The 12,888-nt window shown below is 52.9% G+C and overlaps 1 protein-coding gene across 1 annotated transcript in view; it reads left to right on the top strand.

Moving 5' to 3' along the window:
* Nucleotides 1-12,270, top strand: part of LOC100657461 (sodium channel protein type 5 subunit alpha-like) — a 42,470-nt gene extending 30,200 nt beyond the window's left edge. The window contains 8 exon segments of the mRNA XM_064277504.1: nt 815-956; nt 1,395-1,592; nt 2,724-2,903; nt 3,554-3,925; nt 9,175-9,307; nt 10,629-10,903; nt 10,905-11,013; nt 11,016-12,270. Coding sequence (XP_064133574.1) covers nt 815-956; nt 1,395-1,592; nt 2,724-2,903; nt 3,554-3,925; nt 9,175-9,307; nt 10,629-10,903; nt 10,905-11,013; nt 11,016-11,053 — 1,447 coding nt within the window. The 3' untranslated portion in view covers nt 11,054-12,270.
* The last annotated feature ends 618 nt before the right edge of the window (nt 12,271-12,888 follow it).

Here is a 12,888-nt window from a genome sequence, read left to right as displayed (position 1 = left end):
CCTTAGGTCAGGGTCAGTGCGGCTGAGGCATGGATTATTAGGGGAGGGGGCGCAGACCACCTGGTTGAGGGTGCTCTGTGGAGTTGTATTCCCACGTCTCTGAGTATGACATTCCAGAGCCCGTGTTTGCTGCCTCCTCGTTGCTAAGGAGATTGTCTGGAGGTTCTTAGGGCATCCACAGGTACAGAAGCTTCTTGGCTACATCCTCCCGCTTGCCAGGTCTGCATGTGTGTGTGCGTATGTGTCACACACACACACACACACACACACGGTTCCAACCCAGCGCTTTCTCTTTGGGAGAGAGACTGTCGCCTCCAGTTCCATGGACTGTGGCTCTCTGCCTTAGCTGAAGCAGCACCCGGGTGTGCCGTTGTGCAAATGGGCGCATTCTCCAGACACGGCCAGGCCCCAGCCCGCCCACCCCAGAATCCTTACTCAACCTCATGACCCTGCCTTTGCCCTGAGCTCCATCCTGTTCAGCCCAAGCATTGCTGCTTTTCTCTGTGTACCTGTGCTGTGCTCAGCTCCCCGTGGGTTAGACAGGCAGAGGAAGAGACAGGAGCCAGGCCCTTGGATGGGGTTTCATGTGGGCAGAAGGGAGATGGAGAATACAGGTAGGTGGAGAAAAGGGGAGACAGTGTCCCAGTGGGAGGCCTGGCACAAGCAAAGCCTTGGAGGCAGGCCCTGCAGTGGGCAGGAGGCTTGTGAAGCCCGCCTTGGGGACCGGCAGGGCATGTGCTATGCTGCCCAGGGAGATGTGGCAGGGGCAGCGGTCTCCTTACAGCATGAGGCAAGGTCTGTGTGTCGACTGCAGGGCATGTCCTGAGGGCTACCGGTGCCTAAAGGCAGGCCAGAACCCGGACCACGGCTATACCAGCTTCGACTCCTTTGCCTGGGCTTTCCTCGCGCTCTTCCGCCTGATGACGCAGGACTGCTGGGAGCGCCTCTACCAGCAGGTGCGTGGGTGCCTGGTCAGCAGAGGGGCACCAAGTATGGGGCTCAGGGCCCAGGCCTGGGCTGCACAAAGCCTCCGTTTTCCTTTCCCCAGTGAGACAGCAGCTGTCCTTACAGTGGCGGTGGGGCCCATGTATGTGAAGGATGAGGTCCAGCAAGAGACTTTCTTTTTACTTGTGACCAGGAGTCCATCCTTTATATAGAACGCTTCCTTCTCTGTGTGTGGGACACGCCTCCACCCAATAGGATGGCGTATTCCTTCCCAGTGAGTGCTTGGGACATTCTGCCCTCCCTCTGTGGGACAGGACACTCCCCTCTCTACCACCCAGGTGGTGGCTATGTGAACCCCCAGCACAGCCAGCTGCGTGATTTGGAAACCCCATGGCCCAGAAGGGACCTAGAGAGTGACCTCTGCTGCTCTTGTCTCCCACCCACCCCAGACCCTGAGGTCTGCAGGCAAGATCTACATGATCTTCTTCATGCTTGTCATCTTCCTGGGCTCCTTCTACCTGGTGAACCTGATTCTGGCTGTGGTCGCCATGGCCTACGAGGAGCAAAACCAAGCCACCATTGCCGAGACCCAGGAGAAGGAAAAGCGCTTCCAGGAGGCCCTGGAAATGCTCAAGAAGGAACATGAGGTGGGTGAGCAGCCAAGGGGCTTCCAGATCAAGCCCTCGCCTGGCTGGATGCCTGTGAGCACGGTGCATGCTGGGGAAAGCTGGTGCCTGTATGCATGGCGCATGCTGGGGAAAGTTGGTGCCAGTACGAGTAGTGTCTTTTGGCCAAACGGTGATACCTGCTGGTTAAAGGTGTCTGCTGAGTAAAAGTGGAAACCCTGGTAGTGTAGTGGTTAAGAGCTACGGCTGCTAACCAAAAGGTCACCAGTTCGAATCTACCAGGTGCTACTTGGAAACTGTATGGGACAGTTCTACTCCGTCCTACAGGGTCGCTATGAGTCAGAATCAACTCGACAGCAAGGGGTTTGGTTTGGATTGAGTAAAGGTATTTTTTACGAGGGTGCATATGCTGGGTAAAAAGTTGTACCTGCTGGGTAAAGGTGCCTGTTAGTGAGGTCCCTGCTAGGTACAGGTGGGCCCTGTGAGCAGGTGTATGCCAGGTAAAGTTGTTCTCTAGGATCGTGGTATCTTCTAGGTGAAGGTGGTGCCTGCTGGGTAAAGGTAGTGGCAGTTGGGTAAGAGTGGTCCCTGTGAGCATAATGCAAGCTGAACAAGAGACCCGTATATCCATGGACATAGTTTATTCTGGTCAAGGGCTGCCTTCTGGTGGGGTGACGAGGAAGGCCCACGGCTTGAGCCAGCTCAGGAAATGAGCACTGCACTGGCTACCCACAGTTCCCCACACGAGGGTGCCGAAGGCTGACTGCAGAGCAAGCCTGCTAGACGCCCCGCTGTGGGCATCCGCTTTTCTTCTCACTGCCCCACTCCACCTCCCCCAGTGCTCCTTTTGGCCAGCGGAACCTTCTGGAAGATCCCCTGCCCTCTGGTTCCACTGCTTCCTCTGCTCACCAATACTCCCTTTATCAGTCCTACACGCTTCCTGTTCCCAGGGGCTGCTCACTTCAGCCGTAGTCAGCCCCTGGATCTTGGTCTTTCTCAAAAAATTCTGTGTCTGTCTGAACTTACTTGTCTGCGATGCCCTTGTTTGGGGTCAGGTGCCAGTCTACTGACATTCGGAGTTGCCTGCTCTGCCTCAGCCTGAGGCTGCACAGTGTCATTGACTGAGAAATCCCTTTCTTCACCCTTTTTCAGGCCCTTGCCATCAGGGGTGTGGACACTGTGTCCCGCAGCTCCCTGGAGATGTCCCCTTTGGCCCTGGTAACCGCCCACGATAGAAGGAGCAAGAGGAAGAAACGAATGTCTTCCGGGACGGAAGAGTGTGGGGATGACAGGTTCCCCAAGTCCGACTCAGAAGATGGCCCCAGAGTACTGGTAATCCCCGCTGCAGCTCTGGCTCTCTCAGCGTGGTCTAGCAGGGAAAGCCCATCGTGCCGGGCCCCTGATGTGGTCACAGTCCCCACATACACTCCACAGCATCTTTGAACTCCCTCCCAGCCCTGCCTGCTTCCCAGGCCTTAGGCAGCAGGGCAGGGCAGGTTTGGGTGTGATGATATCCCAACCTGGGGCTGAGTCCCCCAGCTTTGGAGCTGGAGTTAGGGGACCCCCTACGGTATGGATTGGTAGGAGCCCAAGAACATGCCCAGGTGAGTAAGGCGGCATAGCTGACCACTGCACGTTCTGCCCAGGCCAGGCCTACCACAGCTACAGCCTGCACATGCCAGGGCCTTCTTGCCTCCTTGTCCCCCTGCCCAGCCTTAGCCTCACCTTCAGGCCCAGATAAGCCTCAATCTCAAAGCCCCAGATACCCAGACTTCAGGAGGTCCCAGAAGATGCAGGATTGCCTCTGACCCTGCATTGCCTCCTGTAAACCCTCCCTGGCTCATCGCACCCCCCGCCCCCAGCTCCTGTGTGGCAGGCAGAAACCCTCAATGTCCCAAGGAGTTGAGCTGGGGTGGTGCCACAAGGGCTAGGCTGGGAGCACATGAGACCGTCTTGGTCACGCCCCCCCCCCATGCCCCCAGAATCGTCTCAGCATCACCCCTGGCCTCAGCGGGACCTCCATGAAGCCACGCTCCAGCCACGGGAGCATCTTCACCTTTCGCCGGCGAGACCTGGGTTCGGAGACAGACTTCGCAGATGACGAAAACAGCACAGCCGGGGAGAGCGAGAGCCACCGCACATCACTGCTGGTGCCCTGGTCCCTGCGCCGGCCCAGCACCCAGGGCCAGCCTGGCCCCGGGACACCAGCTCCCGGCCACATTCTCAATGGCAAAAGGGACAGTACCGTGGACTGCAATGGGGTGGTCTCCTTGCTGGGGGCAGGCGAACCTGAGGCCACGTCCCCAGGGAGCCGTCTTCTCCACCCTATGATGCTGGAGCGGCCCCCAGACACGGTGAGCCCAACCATGGTGCAGGTGCCACTCAGAGCTGCTCTCCTAACTGGTCACCTGTTGCCAAGTCCAAAAATACCAAATATCTATTGAGTACCTGTAGAATCCTGGGCAGTATAAACAGTTAATGCCCTCAGCTGCTAACCAAAAGGCTGGAGGTTTGAGCCCACCCAAAGGCACCTTGGAAGAAAGGCCTAGTGATCTACTTTTGAAAAATCAGCCCTTGAAAACCCTGTGGGGCACAGTTCTACTCTGACACACATGGGGTCTCCATGAGTCTGACTTGACTCAACAGCATCTGGTTTGGGTTTTTTTTTGTTTGTTTATCATGTGCTGGGCTCTGGGGTTAAATAAGCCCACAAAAAGTCTCTGCTTTCATAAGCTTCCATGCAAATGGGGGCAAACAGACAAAAATCAAATAAGGAAAAAAACGTGTATACATACATACATAGGCATGTAATGGTGATAAACAGAATAATAGTTATATGTTTAGCAACTGGTAAGGCACAGGCAAGGAGCCGCGGTTGTGCAATGGTTAAGCGCTCAACTGCTAACTGAAAGGTTGGTGGTTAGAACCCACGAGCAACTCCACGAGGGAAAAAAGACCTGGCGATCTGTTCCCATAAAGATTACAGCCTAGGAAACCCACTGGGGCAGCTTTGCTCTGCCCAGCATCGTCAGGCCCTGTGTTAGCCCGTGCTAGTTGCTGGATCATGGCCAATCCAGGCGGTCCTGGGGGAGGGGCCAGAGTGGTAGCGGGGCATTCTAGACAGCAGTTATTAACCAAGTTTGAAATAGTTTAGTGTTTTACCAACTGGTAACTCAGCATAAGCCCATGTAATAAGTCCTATGTGTGGCAGGGGATGGGGAGGGGGCCGCAAAACGAAGGCCTGAAGGGGATGAGGTTGGGAGCCTGCTGCGTTCTGAAGCCGAGGAGTGGTACAGAGGAGTGGTTAGCGCCGAGACTCGAGAATCCCAGCTCACACCTGACTAGCTAGTGGCCTATGGGCCGTTCCTTACATGACTTCACTGTGCCTCAGAGGTCTCATCTGTAAAATTGGTTAAATATTCCCATCCAGGATCGTTGCGAGTATTACACGTGGGTCAGGCAGAGCCCACATGCTGTGTATAAGTGTATGGATGTAGTTAGAACACCGTTGTAACATATTGTCACCGTCATCATCTGGAGGGACCATGTTTAGGCGGAGGAACAGCTAGTACAAAAGGCCCTGAAGCAGAGACATTGATAGCCTGTGGGAGGAGACCTCACGAGCTCAGCGTGGCTGGAGCAGAGGGAGAAAGGGAAGGGAAGTTGGAGTTGGTTTCAGAATGCTAATGGGGGGAGGTGACCAGATGGTGAAAGGCCAGTCTGGTGACAGACTAGTGACTGCCCAACCAGCTGACTGGCATCCTGCTGCCCCCTGCTTCCCCCCACACAGTGTCCAGAGCAGCCCACCCAGGAGAAAGCCTACTGTGCAGCTCAGACTCCCAGGCCACCTACGGGGAGCTAGAGGGTGCCAACAGTGAGGAAGCTAGCACAGATCAGGGAGACTGGATCAGGAAGATGGAGGTGGACGTAGGAGGAAGGACCCAGAGCCAAAATATTGGCAGTTCAAATCCACCCAGAAGTACCTCAGAAGAAAGGCCTGGAGATCTCCTTCTGAAAAATCAGCCATTAAAAACCCTGTGGAGCACAGTTCTGCTCTGACGTAGAGGGGTCACCCGAAGCCAGAGTCTACTTGGGAGCAACTGTGTTTGTTTGTTGTGGAAATAAAAACAATACAGCAGCCAGTTGTGGTGGTGAGGACTGTCGTTGTTGTTGTCTCGGACTCATGGTGACCCCACGTGTGCAGAGTAGAACTGCTCCCCAAGGTTTTCAAGACAATGCCCTTCCTGAAGCAGATCGCCAGGCCTGTCACTGAGGCGCCTCTGGGCAGGTTCGAACCACCAGCCTTCCAGTTAGCTGTCAAGCACTTAACTGTTTGTGCCACCCTGGCTTCTTGCAGTGAGGACTAAAAGAATTAAAACAGGCTGAGTGCTCAGACCAGTGCTCAGTTCATGGTCAAGGCACTGTTATTATCTGTAATTGTTCCTGGAGCCCTGGTGGTGCAGTGGTTAAGAGCTTGGCTGCTAACCAAAAGGTCGGCGGTTTGAATCCACCAGCTGCTCTTCGGAAACCCTGTGGGGCAGTTCTGCTCTGTGCTGTGGGGTCTCTGTGAGTCGGGATCGACTCGACAGCGACAGGACTAACTGTAGAGCAGTGGGGACTCACACCTCTGGAGCAGGGCGTGGAGGGTGGGTTCCTGGGAACGGCAGGATGGGGGAGATAACCACAGCCTCTGGAAGGGCGGGGTACCTGGCTCCCTGGAAACGCCAAAGCCCCGAGCTGCAGCCTCCCCCGCAGGCCCACCTGGGAGCCTCAGCCGGTGGACTCACAGCGGAGCCTGAGCGCTAATAGAATTTCCTAATCTCGTTAGGGAGAGAATCATCTCGTTCTGCTGCACATGTCAGGAGGAATCCAAGTTCAAACACTTCATTACCCGGAATCTGACTTCACCCGTTCTCACTTCTGTGGGGCCCATTTGTACCCTTAAAGGGATTAGCAGGCCACGGCGGGGTCATTTGCAAAGTTAAAGGAATTAGTGGACCAAGATGGAGACATTTGAAAAGTTAAAGAGATTAGTGGGCGGTAGGCCCCTGGGAATGCCTTCCTCCGCTTCCACCCCGTCCGCAGTGAGACCGTCTGCCCAGCTGTAGTCTGAAAACAGCAGCGTCTGGCATGTGCCACCATCTGCCATCAGCCAGCCCTGACACGTGCTGACCCCGTGTGTGTCCGAGTCGAACTGTGCTCCACGGGATTTCAGAAATAGTTGCTTTTTAGGAAGTAGATGGCCAGGACTTTCTTCCACGGCACTGTGGCTGGACCTGAAGTTCCGGTCTTCTAGTTAGCAGCCAGTCACGTTAACTGTTTACACCACTCAGAGATTCCTGGCACGTGTTGTTGTTGTTGGGTGCCGGTGAGTTGATTTTGACTCGTAGCGACACCACGTGACAGAGCTGAACTGCCCCATAAGGTTGTCTTGGCTGTGACCTTTACAGAAACAGTAGTGGGTGCTTGATGGACACAGAGGCAGGGGGAAGGGCAAAGCCAACAGGCAGCTCACATTCACTTTATCTCGATGGGGGGGTGGTGAAGACTTACTTTGTCCCACACCTTTATAAGGAGCCTGGTCCCAGAGGGCACATGGGGCGGAGGGAGACGTATGGAAGCCATTTTTTTCCTCCCTCCACTTGTTAGGCCTTCGCCCCTACCCCTGGTCATCTGACAAGTTAGAGGCAGAGCTAGAACTGCTAACCCAAGCCTCCAAGTTAATTTGTCCATCCAACTAATATTCATCTAGTGCCAGCCTGCCACCCCCCACGTGTCTGTCAGTTTGTCATACCGTGGGGGCTTGTGTGTTGCTGTGATGCTGGAAGCTACGCCACGGTATTCAAATACCAGCAGGAGAAAAAAAAAAAAAAAACCAACAGGGTCACCCACGGCGGACAGGTTTCAGCTGAGCTTCCAGACTAAGACAGACTAGGAAGAAGGACCCGGCAGTCTACTTCTGAAAAGCATTAGCCAGTGAAAACCTTACGAATAGCAGCGGAACACTGCCTGATACAGTGCTGGAAGGTGAGCCCCTTGGAAGGCTCTTGGATTGACACAGTGGCCGCAACGATGGGCTCAAGCATAGCAATAATTGTGAGGATGGTGCAGGACCAGGCAGGGTTTCCTTCTGTGGTATATCGGGTCGCTGTGTGTCGGAAACAACGGGACAGCACCTAACAACAACAACAAAGCCTGCTGCATCTGGAGCCCTAGTGGCACAGTGGTTAAGCACTCAGCTACTAACTGAAAGGTCAACAGTTCGAATCCACCAGCCACTCCTTGGAAACCCTATGGGGCAGTTCTACTCTGTTCTATAGGGTTGCTATGAGTCGGAATCGACTTGACAGCAGTGGGTTTGGTGTTTTGGGTTTTTAGCCTGTTGCATTGGGAGCCAGGCAGTGTTTGTAAACAGAATACAAAATCCCTGCCCTAAGGCTGTTTGGAACCCACCCCAGGCCCTGGCTCTGCCACCCTGGGTAGCCCGGGCCCACCTCTGTCCTGTAGAGGTTTTAAGTCCAAGATCTCATCTTCCTCAGCTGAACAGCCGGGTCCTCCCTCAGCCCCGGCCTGGGCATGTGGGCTGCCATCACGCTTGGCCCAGCTGATGTAAAGTCTTTGCGGCTCCTCCTTGCTTGTGTGGGGGGCTCCAAGAATGCCTGCCTACCACACTTCATCAGGACACTCTAATCTCTGCTTTCAGTCATGGTGCCTTTACATACACGCATGTTGAAAAGTAACCCGACAGTGCAGAAGTGCATAGAATGAGGTGTGAACCCCCCAGCCTCCCACAACCCCATTCCCCAGGTAGACCCACTCCAACAGTTTGGTGCATATCCTTCCAGAGCTTTTTCTTATTTTCCATCAAACACTGTGCCCTGGAGATGCGTCCATGGGCGTGCACGGGTCAGCCTCCCCCTCTTCACTGTCTGTGCCCTAGTCCAGAATTGGCCCGTATCCATAATTGATTTTAACATTCTTACTATCAATTCGTTGTCCTTCATTTTGATGATATTAGGAGCAGCGCTGCAACAGGACAGCATTGTACGTATATTTTTGGTGCACGTGTATAATTATTTATGAAGTTAGATTACTAGACAAGAAATTGTAAGGCAATTTAAATTCTTAGTAGCTGCAGCCAGACTGCCTCCACGGAAGCTCCTGTCAGCCATGTCTAAGCGCTGTGCTTTATGTTTCTATTAATGTCCTCTTAGAGCATGTTAGTTTTTTTTTTTTTTCCCCCCAGCTTCTTTGTGCTCTTGACTCTAGGGAACTTGTGGTCAATTAAGACTCCCAGATCGTTTTTGCATGTACTAATGTATGTGACAGCATCTGGCACAGGGAGGCCTGGTACCTGTGGTTTCCTGTCCACATTTAATAATCTCCACTGGTGAGAGGTGGGAAGGAGAAGAGAAGAGAATGAAGGTGATAGGGAGGGAGTTGGGAGCAGAGTAGCCCAGCAGCCAGTGTCCCATCAAGATCCCCATCCTGCCCCTGTGACCTCTCCAGTCTAAGGCTGGGCCAGGCACCCAGGTTCAGCAGGACTAGGGCTTAGGCAGGACTCCCGTACCCGGGCTGACACACATCTCCTGGTTACACGCAGACCACACCGTCGGATGAGCCAGGCGGGCCCCAGGTGCTGACCCCCCAGGCTCCACGTGTGGACGGCTTCGAGGACCCAGGAGAGCGGCAGCGGGCCCTCAGCGCGGTCAGCATCCTCACCAGTGCACTGGAAGGTCAGCACACCCAAGCTTCGCCCAGCCGCTCCCCATACCAGGCCTACCCAGCCTGACCCAGTGCTAGTCTTCTAGTGCTGCTATAACAGGAATACCACAAGTGGGCAGCTTAAAGAACAGAAATTTATCTCACAGTTCAGGAGGCTATAATTCCAGACTCAGGGCGCCGGTTCTAGAGGAAGGCTCTATCTCTCTCTTTCTCCCTCTCTCTCCGTCAGCCCTCGGAAAAGGTCCTTGTCCCTTTCAGCTTCTCTTCCTTGGTTCCTTGGTGAACTCCGTGTGGCTTCGGCCTTTCCCTATTTCTGTTTGCGTGCGTCTATGGCTCATCGGCTCTTTTTATGACTCAAAAGTGGTTACCTTTAAGACATACCCTACACTGATAGGTTCCCATTAACATAACAAAGGAAACCCTATTCCCAAATTGGATTACATCCACAGGTATAGGGATTAGGATTTACAACACAGATTTTTGAGGTCACCATTCAGTCTGTAGCACTTGGCCATCCCCCATCTTGTCTTGGCCAGCCTTGGCCATCTGCACAGCTCTCCTGGTCTTTCCTGTCCTGTGTATCATATGTCCTGGCCTGCTCTGGATGTCTTTTCATCTGTACCGGCGTGTTCTTTCCTGGGCGTCCACGTGTCTGTGTGTCTTTCAAACATCCACACATCTGTCCTAGCCTGTCCCAGGCTTTTCTTATTGGTCTCATCGCATCCTCTCCCAAGCGTCTCCATGCCTGTTTTAGCCTATTCCCAACCTTTCTAGATCTATCCCAGACTGCTGCCGGCATCCACCATCTGTCTGGCCAGTCTCATCCTAGGCAGCCCCACATCTGTTCCCATCTGAACTTGGAACCGTCTTAACTTGTTCCTTCCCTCCCAGATGTACTCACATCTTCCCAGCCTGTCCCAGGCATCCGTTATCTGTCCTGACAAGTGCCAGATGTCACCTGTGTTCCTCCTGCTATTCCCTGCATGTCTTATGTCTGATCCTTATGTCCCGAATGTCATCTCATCCTTTTCAACAACCCACCCGTGTCTGTGTAGGACTAATGCCTCAAGCAAGCCCACATCTGGCCTAATCTGCCCTACCCTGTTTTCCCATATCCATCCTGGTCTCCTGTCCCTGTGTCCAGTCCTCATACTTCCAGGGTATGGAGCTAGCACAGGTCATCCCTTCCCTTAGCCTTCGCTGCCCTCCCTCTCTTCCTGTCACGTAGCAGCCCCGTCGTCTCCCTAAGTAAGTCATAACTTTCCTGGAACATTGTCAATTATATACTGAGTTAGGCGGCTCCAACAAACCAGCCCCCTGGCTGTTCCCCAGAGTTGGAGGAGTCTCACCGCAAGTGCCCGCCCTGTTGGAACCGCTTTGCCCAGCGCTACCTGACCTGGGAGTGCTGCCCTCTGTGGATGTCCATCAAGCAGGGAGTGAAGGCCATGGTCATGGACCCATTCGCAGACCTCGCCATCACCATGTGCATTGTGCTCAACACGCTCTTCATGGCCCTGGAGCACTATAACATGACAACGGAATTCGAGGAGATGCTGCAGGTTGGAAACCTGGTAAGGGCCACTGGCAGCTGACCGGTGAATGGGCATCCCTGGTGGGACGGGCTCTCAGCCAACTGGCACAGCCTTCGTAGGTAAGGGAGGAGGTGTCCTGAGCACAAAGGGATCTTATCATGGTGGGAGTCACCATGGAAGACATCTTAGAAGAGGGAGTCTCAGAGTCAGCTTTTAAGGAGCTGAGAGGTGTGGATTGGGGGTGGAAGATTGGCAATGTAAGTTTATGATGATGTCCGGAGACTGGAAAAAAAGGTGAATTGGGGTGAGCCTGAAATGTGTGAAGAAGTGAGATTTTGCAGTTGGTGGATGGGGGAGGAGAGGGTATGAGGAAGGAGGCAGATCTCTTATTGACTAAGATTGCAAAGATGCTCACCAGTGTTTGTTGGCTGGGAGAAAGGATGAGTAGTTGATTGGATGGGTGGATGGGTGGATAGATGGATGGATGGATGGTTGGATGGATGGTTGGATGGATGGATGGGTGGGTGGGTGGATGGGTAGGTGGGTGGATGGGTAGGTGGGCGGGTGGGTGGATAGCTGGGTGTCGTGAGTAAATCAGGCAGAGCTAGGTTTGAATTCTGACTTAGCTCTTACTAGCTATGTGACCTCAAGCAAATTACTAAGTCTCAGTAATTGGTATGATGAGTATTTGTTAAATTTAATAAATGTAAAATCAGTATGACAGCATCAGCCTCACAGGAAACTAACGAAGGTTGAGTAAGATAATATCTGTAACGGGCTTGGCTAGAGTTTGATAAACAATAAGCATTCAAAATAAATGATAGTTGTGGTTATTGTTGTCATTGTTGTTATTAAACAGACTAACCCTGGAAGTCAGAATATCTAGGTTTTAATCCTGATTTTTTTTTTTCTTGAGATCAAATCCTGCCTCTTTGCTATGGGGAAGACAATGCCCCAAGAAGAGAAGGGCGACATAGTGATAGCAGAGTGGGCCTGCAACCACTGGTCCTGACACCCAAGGATAGGGTTCTGTCCAGGTAAACACAGAGTCAGCCTTCTCCACTGGCATCAGAAAGGGGCTCCTGGATCCCTGGTGAGTTGTTGTGGGGACAGGAGGACCTCTGGCCACCTGATCTTGGCTCACTCTGACTGATACCCAGCCCTATCTTGGGCCCGCCCACTCGGGTACCCCCACAGGCAGGCAAGTCTTCCACACTATGGAGCGTGAGGATTTTCTTCTCTTGCTACTTTCCAAGCCCAGGACTCTTGATAGTTCTCTGCTAAGTCTATTCAAACTTTTTCACAAATAGAGTTTACTTTGCTGTACTTTTTCCCCCCTTCTTCTATACTTGCCCTGGTTGCACAGTGGTTAAGAGTTCCGCTGCTAACCAAAAAGTCAGCAGCTTGAATCCAACAGCTGCTCCTTGGAAACCCTATGGGGAAGCTCTACTCTGTCCTATAGGGTGACTATGAGTTGGCATTGACTCAACGACAACGGGTTTATACGCAAACAGAAGGGAAAACTGTATTCCAATCTATAGGAGTCTCACAGCGCCGTTGTGCCTGGCATGTACTGGGTGGCCCTTAGATGGTGGCTACGTAGGGCTTCAGCTGAGCTCAGTTTGACTGGAACGTGACAGTTGGGTTGGACTGAGCAGCAAGTCAAGTGCGATGCGTAAGCCCTGCTGGCTGCGCTGGATCATGAAGTTTTGTTTTGTTAATATTTTATTGAGTTTTTGGTGAAAGTTTACACAGCAAGGTAGGTTCCCATTAGACAATTTCCACACAAACTGTTGAGTGACATTAGTTATATTTATCACAACGTGCCAACATTCTCCTTAGTTGCATTCTGTTTTTTCCCTTTCCAGCACTCTGGTTTCCCTGTGCCCTTATCTTCTTATCTTCGCTTTTGAGTAATTACTGACCTTTAGCTCTCCTACTGGTGGTTTTCGAGTAGCGCACTGTGGGTCGTTACGTTTTGGTTGAATTTCAGATGTGTTACTTTTGTGGTTCAGTTATTGGTAAGAGGCCATGTAGCTGGGTCATACCCGTGTGTGCTT

Source organism: Loxodonta africana, chromosome 27 (genome assembly GCF_030014295.1).
Source record: "Loxodonta africana isolate mLoxAfr1 chromosome 27, mLoxAfr1.hap2, whole genome shotgun sequence".
In the NCBI taxonomy this organism is placed as follows: domain Eukaryota; kingdom Metazoa; phylum Chordata; class Mammalia; order Proboscidea; family Elephantidae; genus Loxodonta; species Loxodonta africana.
This window is presented reverse-complemented; position numbering and strand designations above follow the sequence as displayed.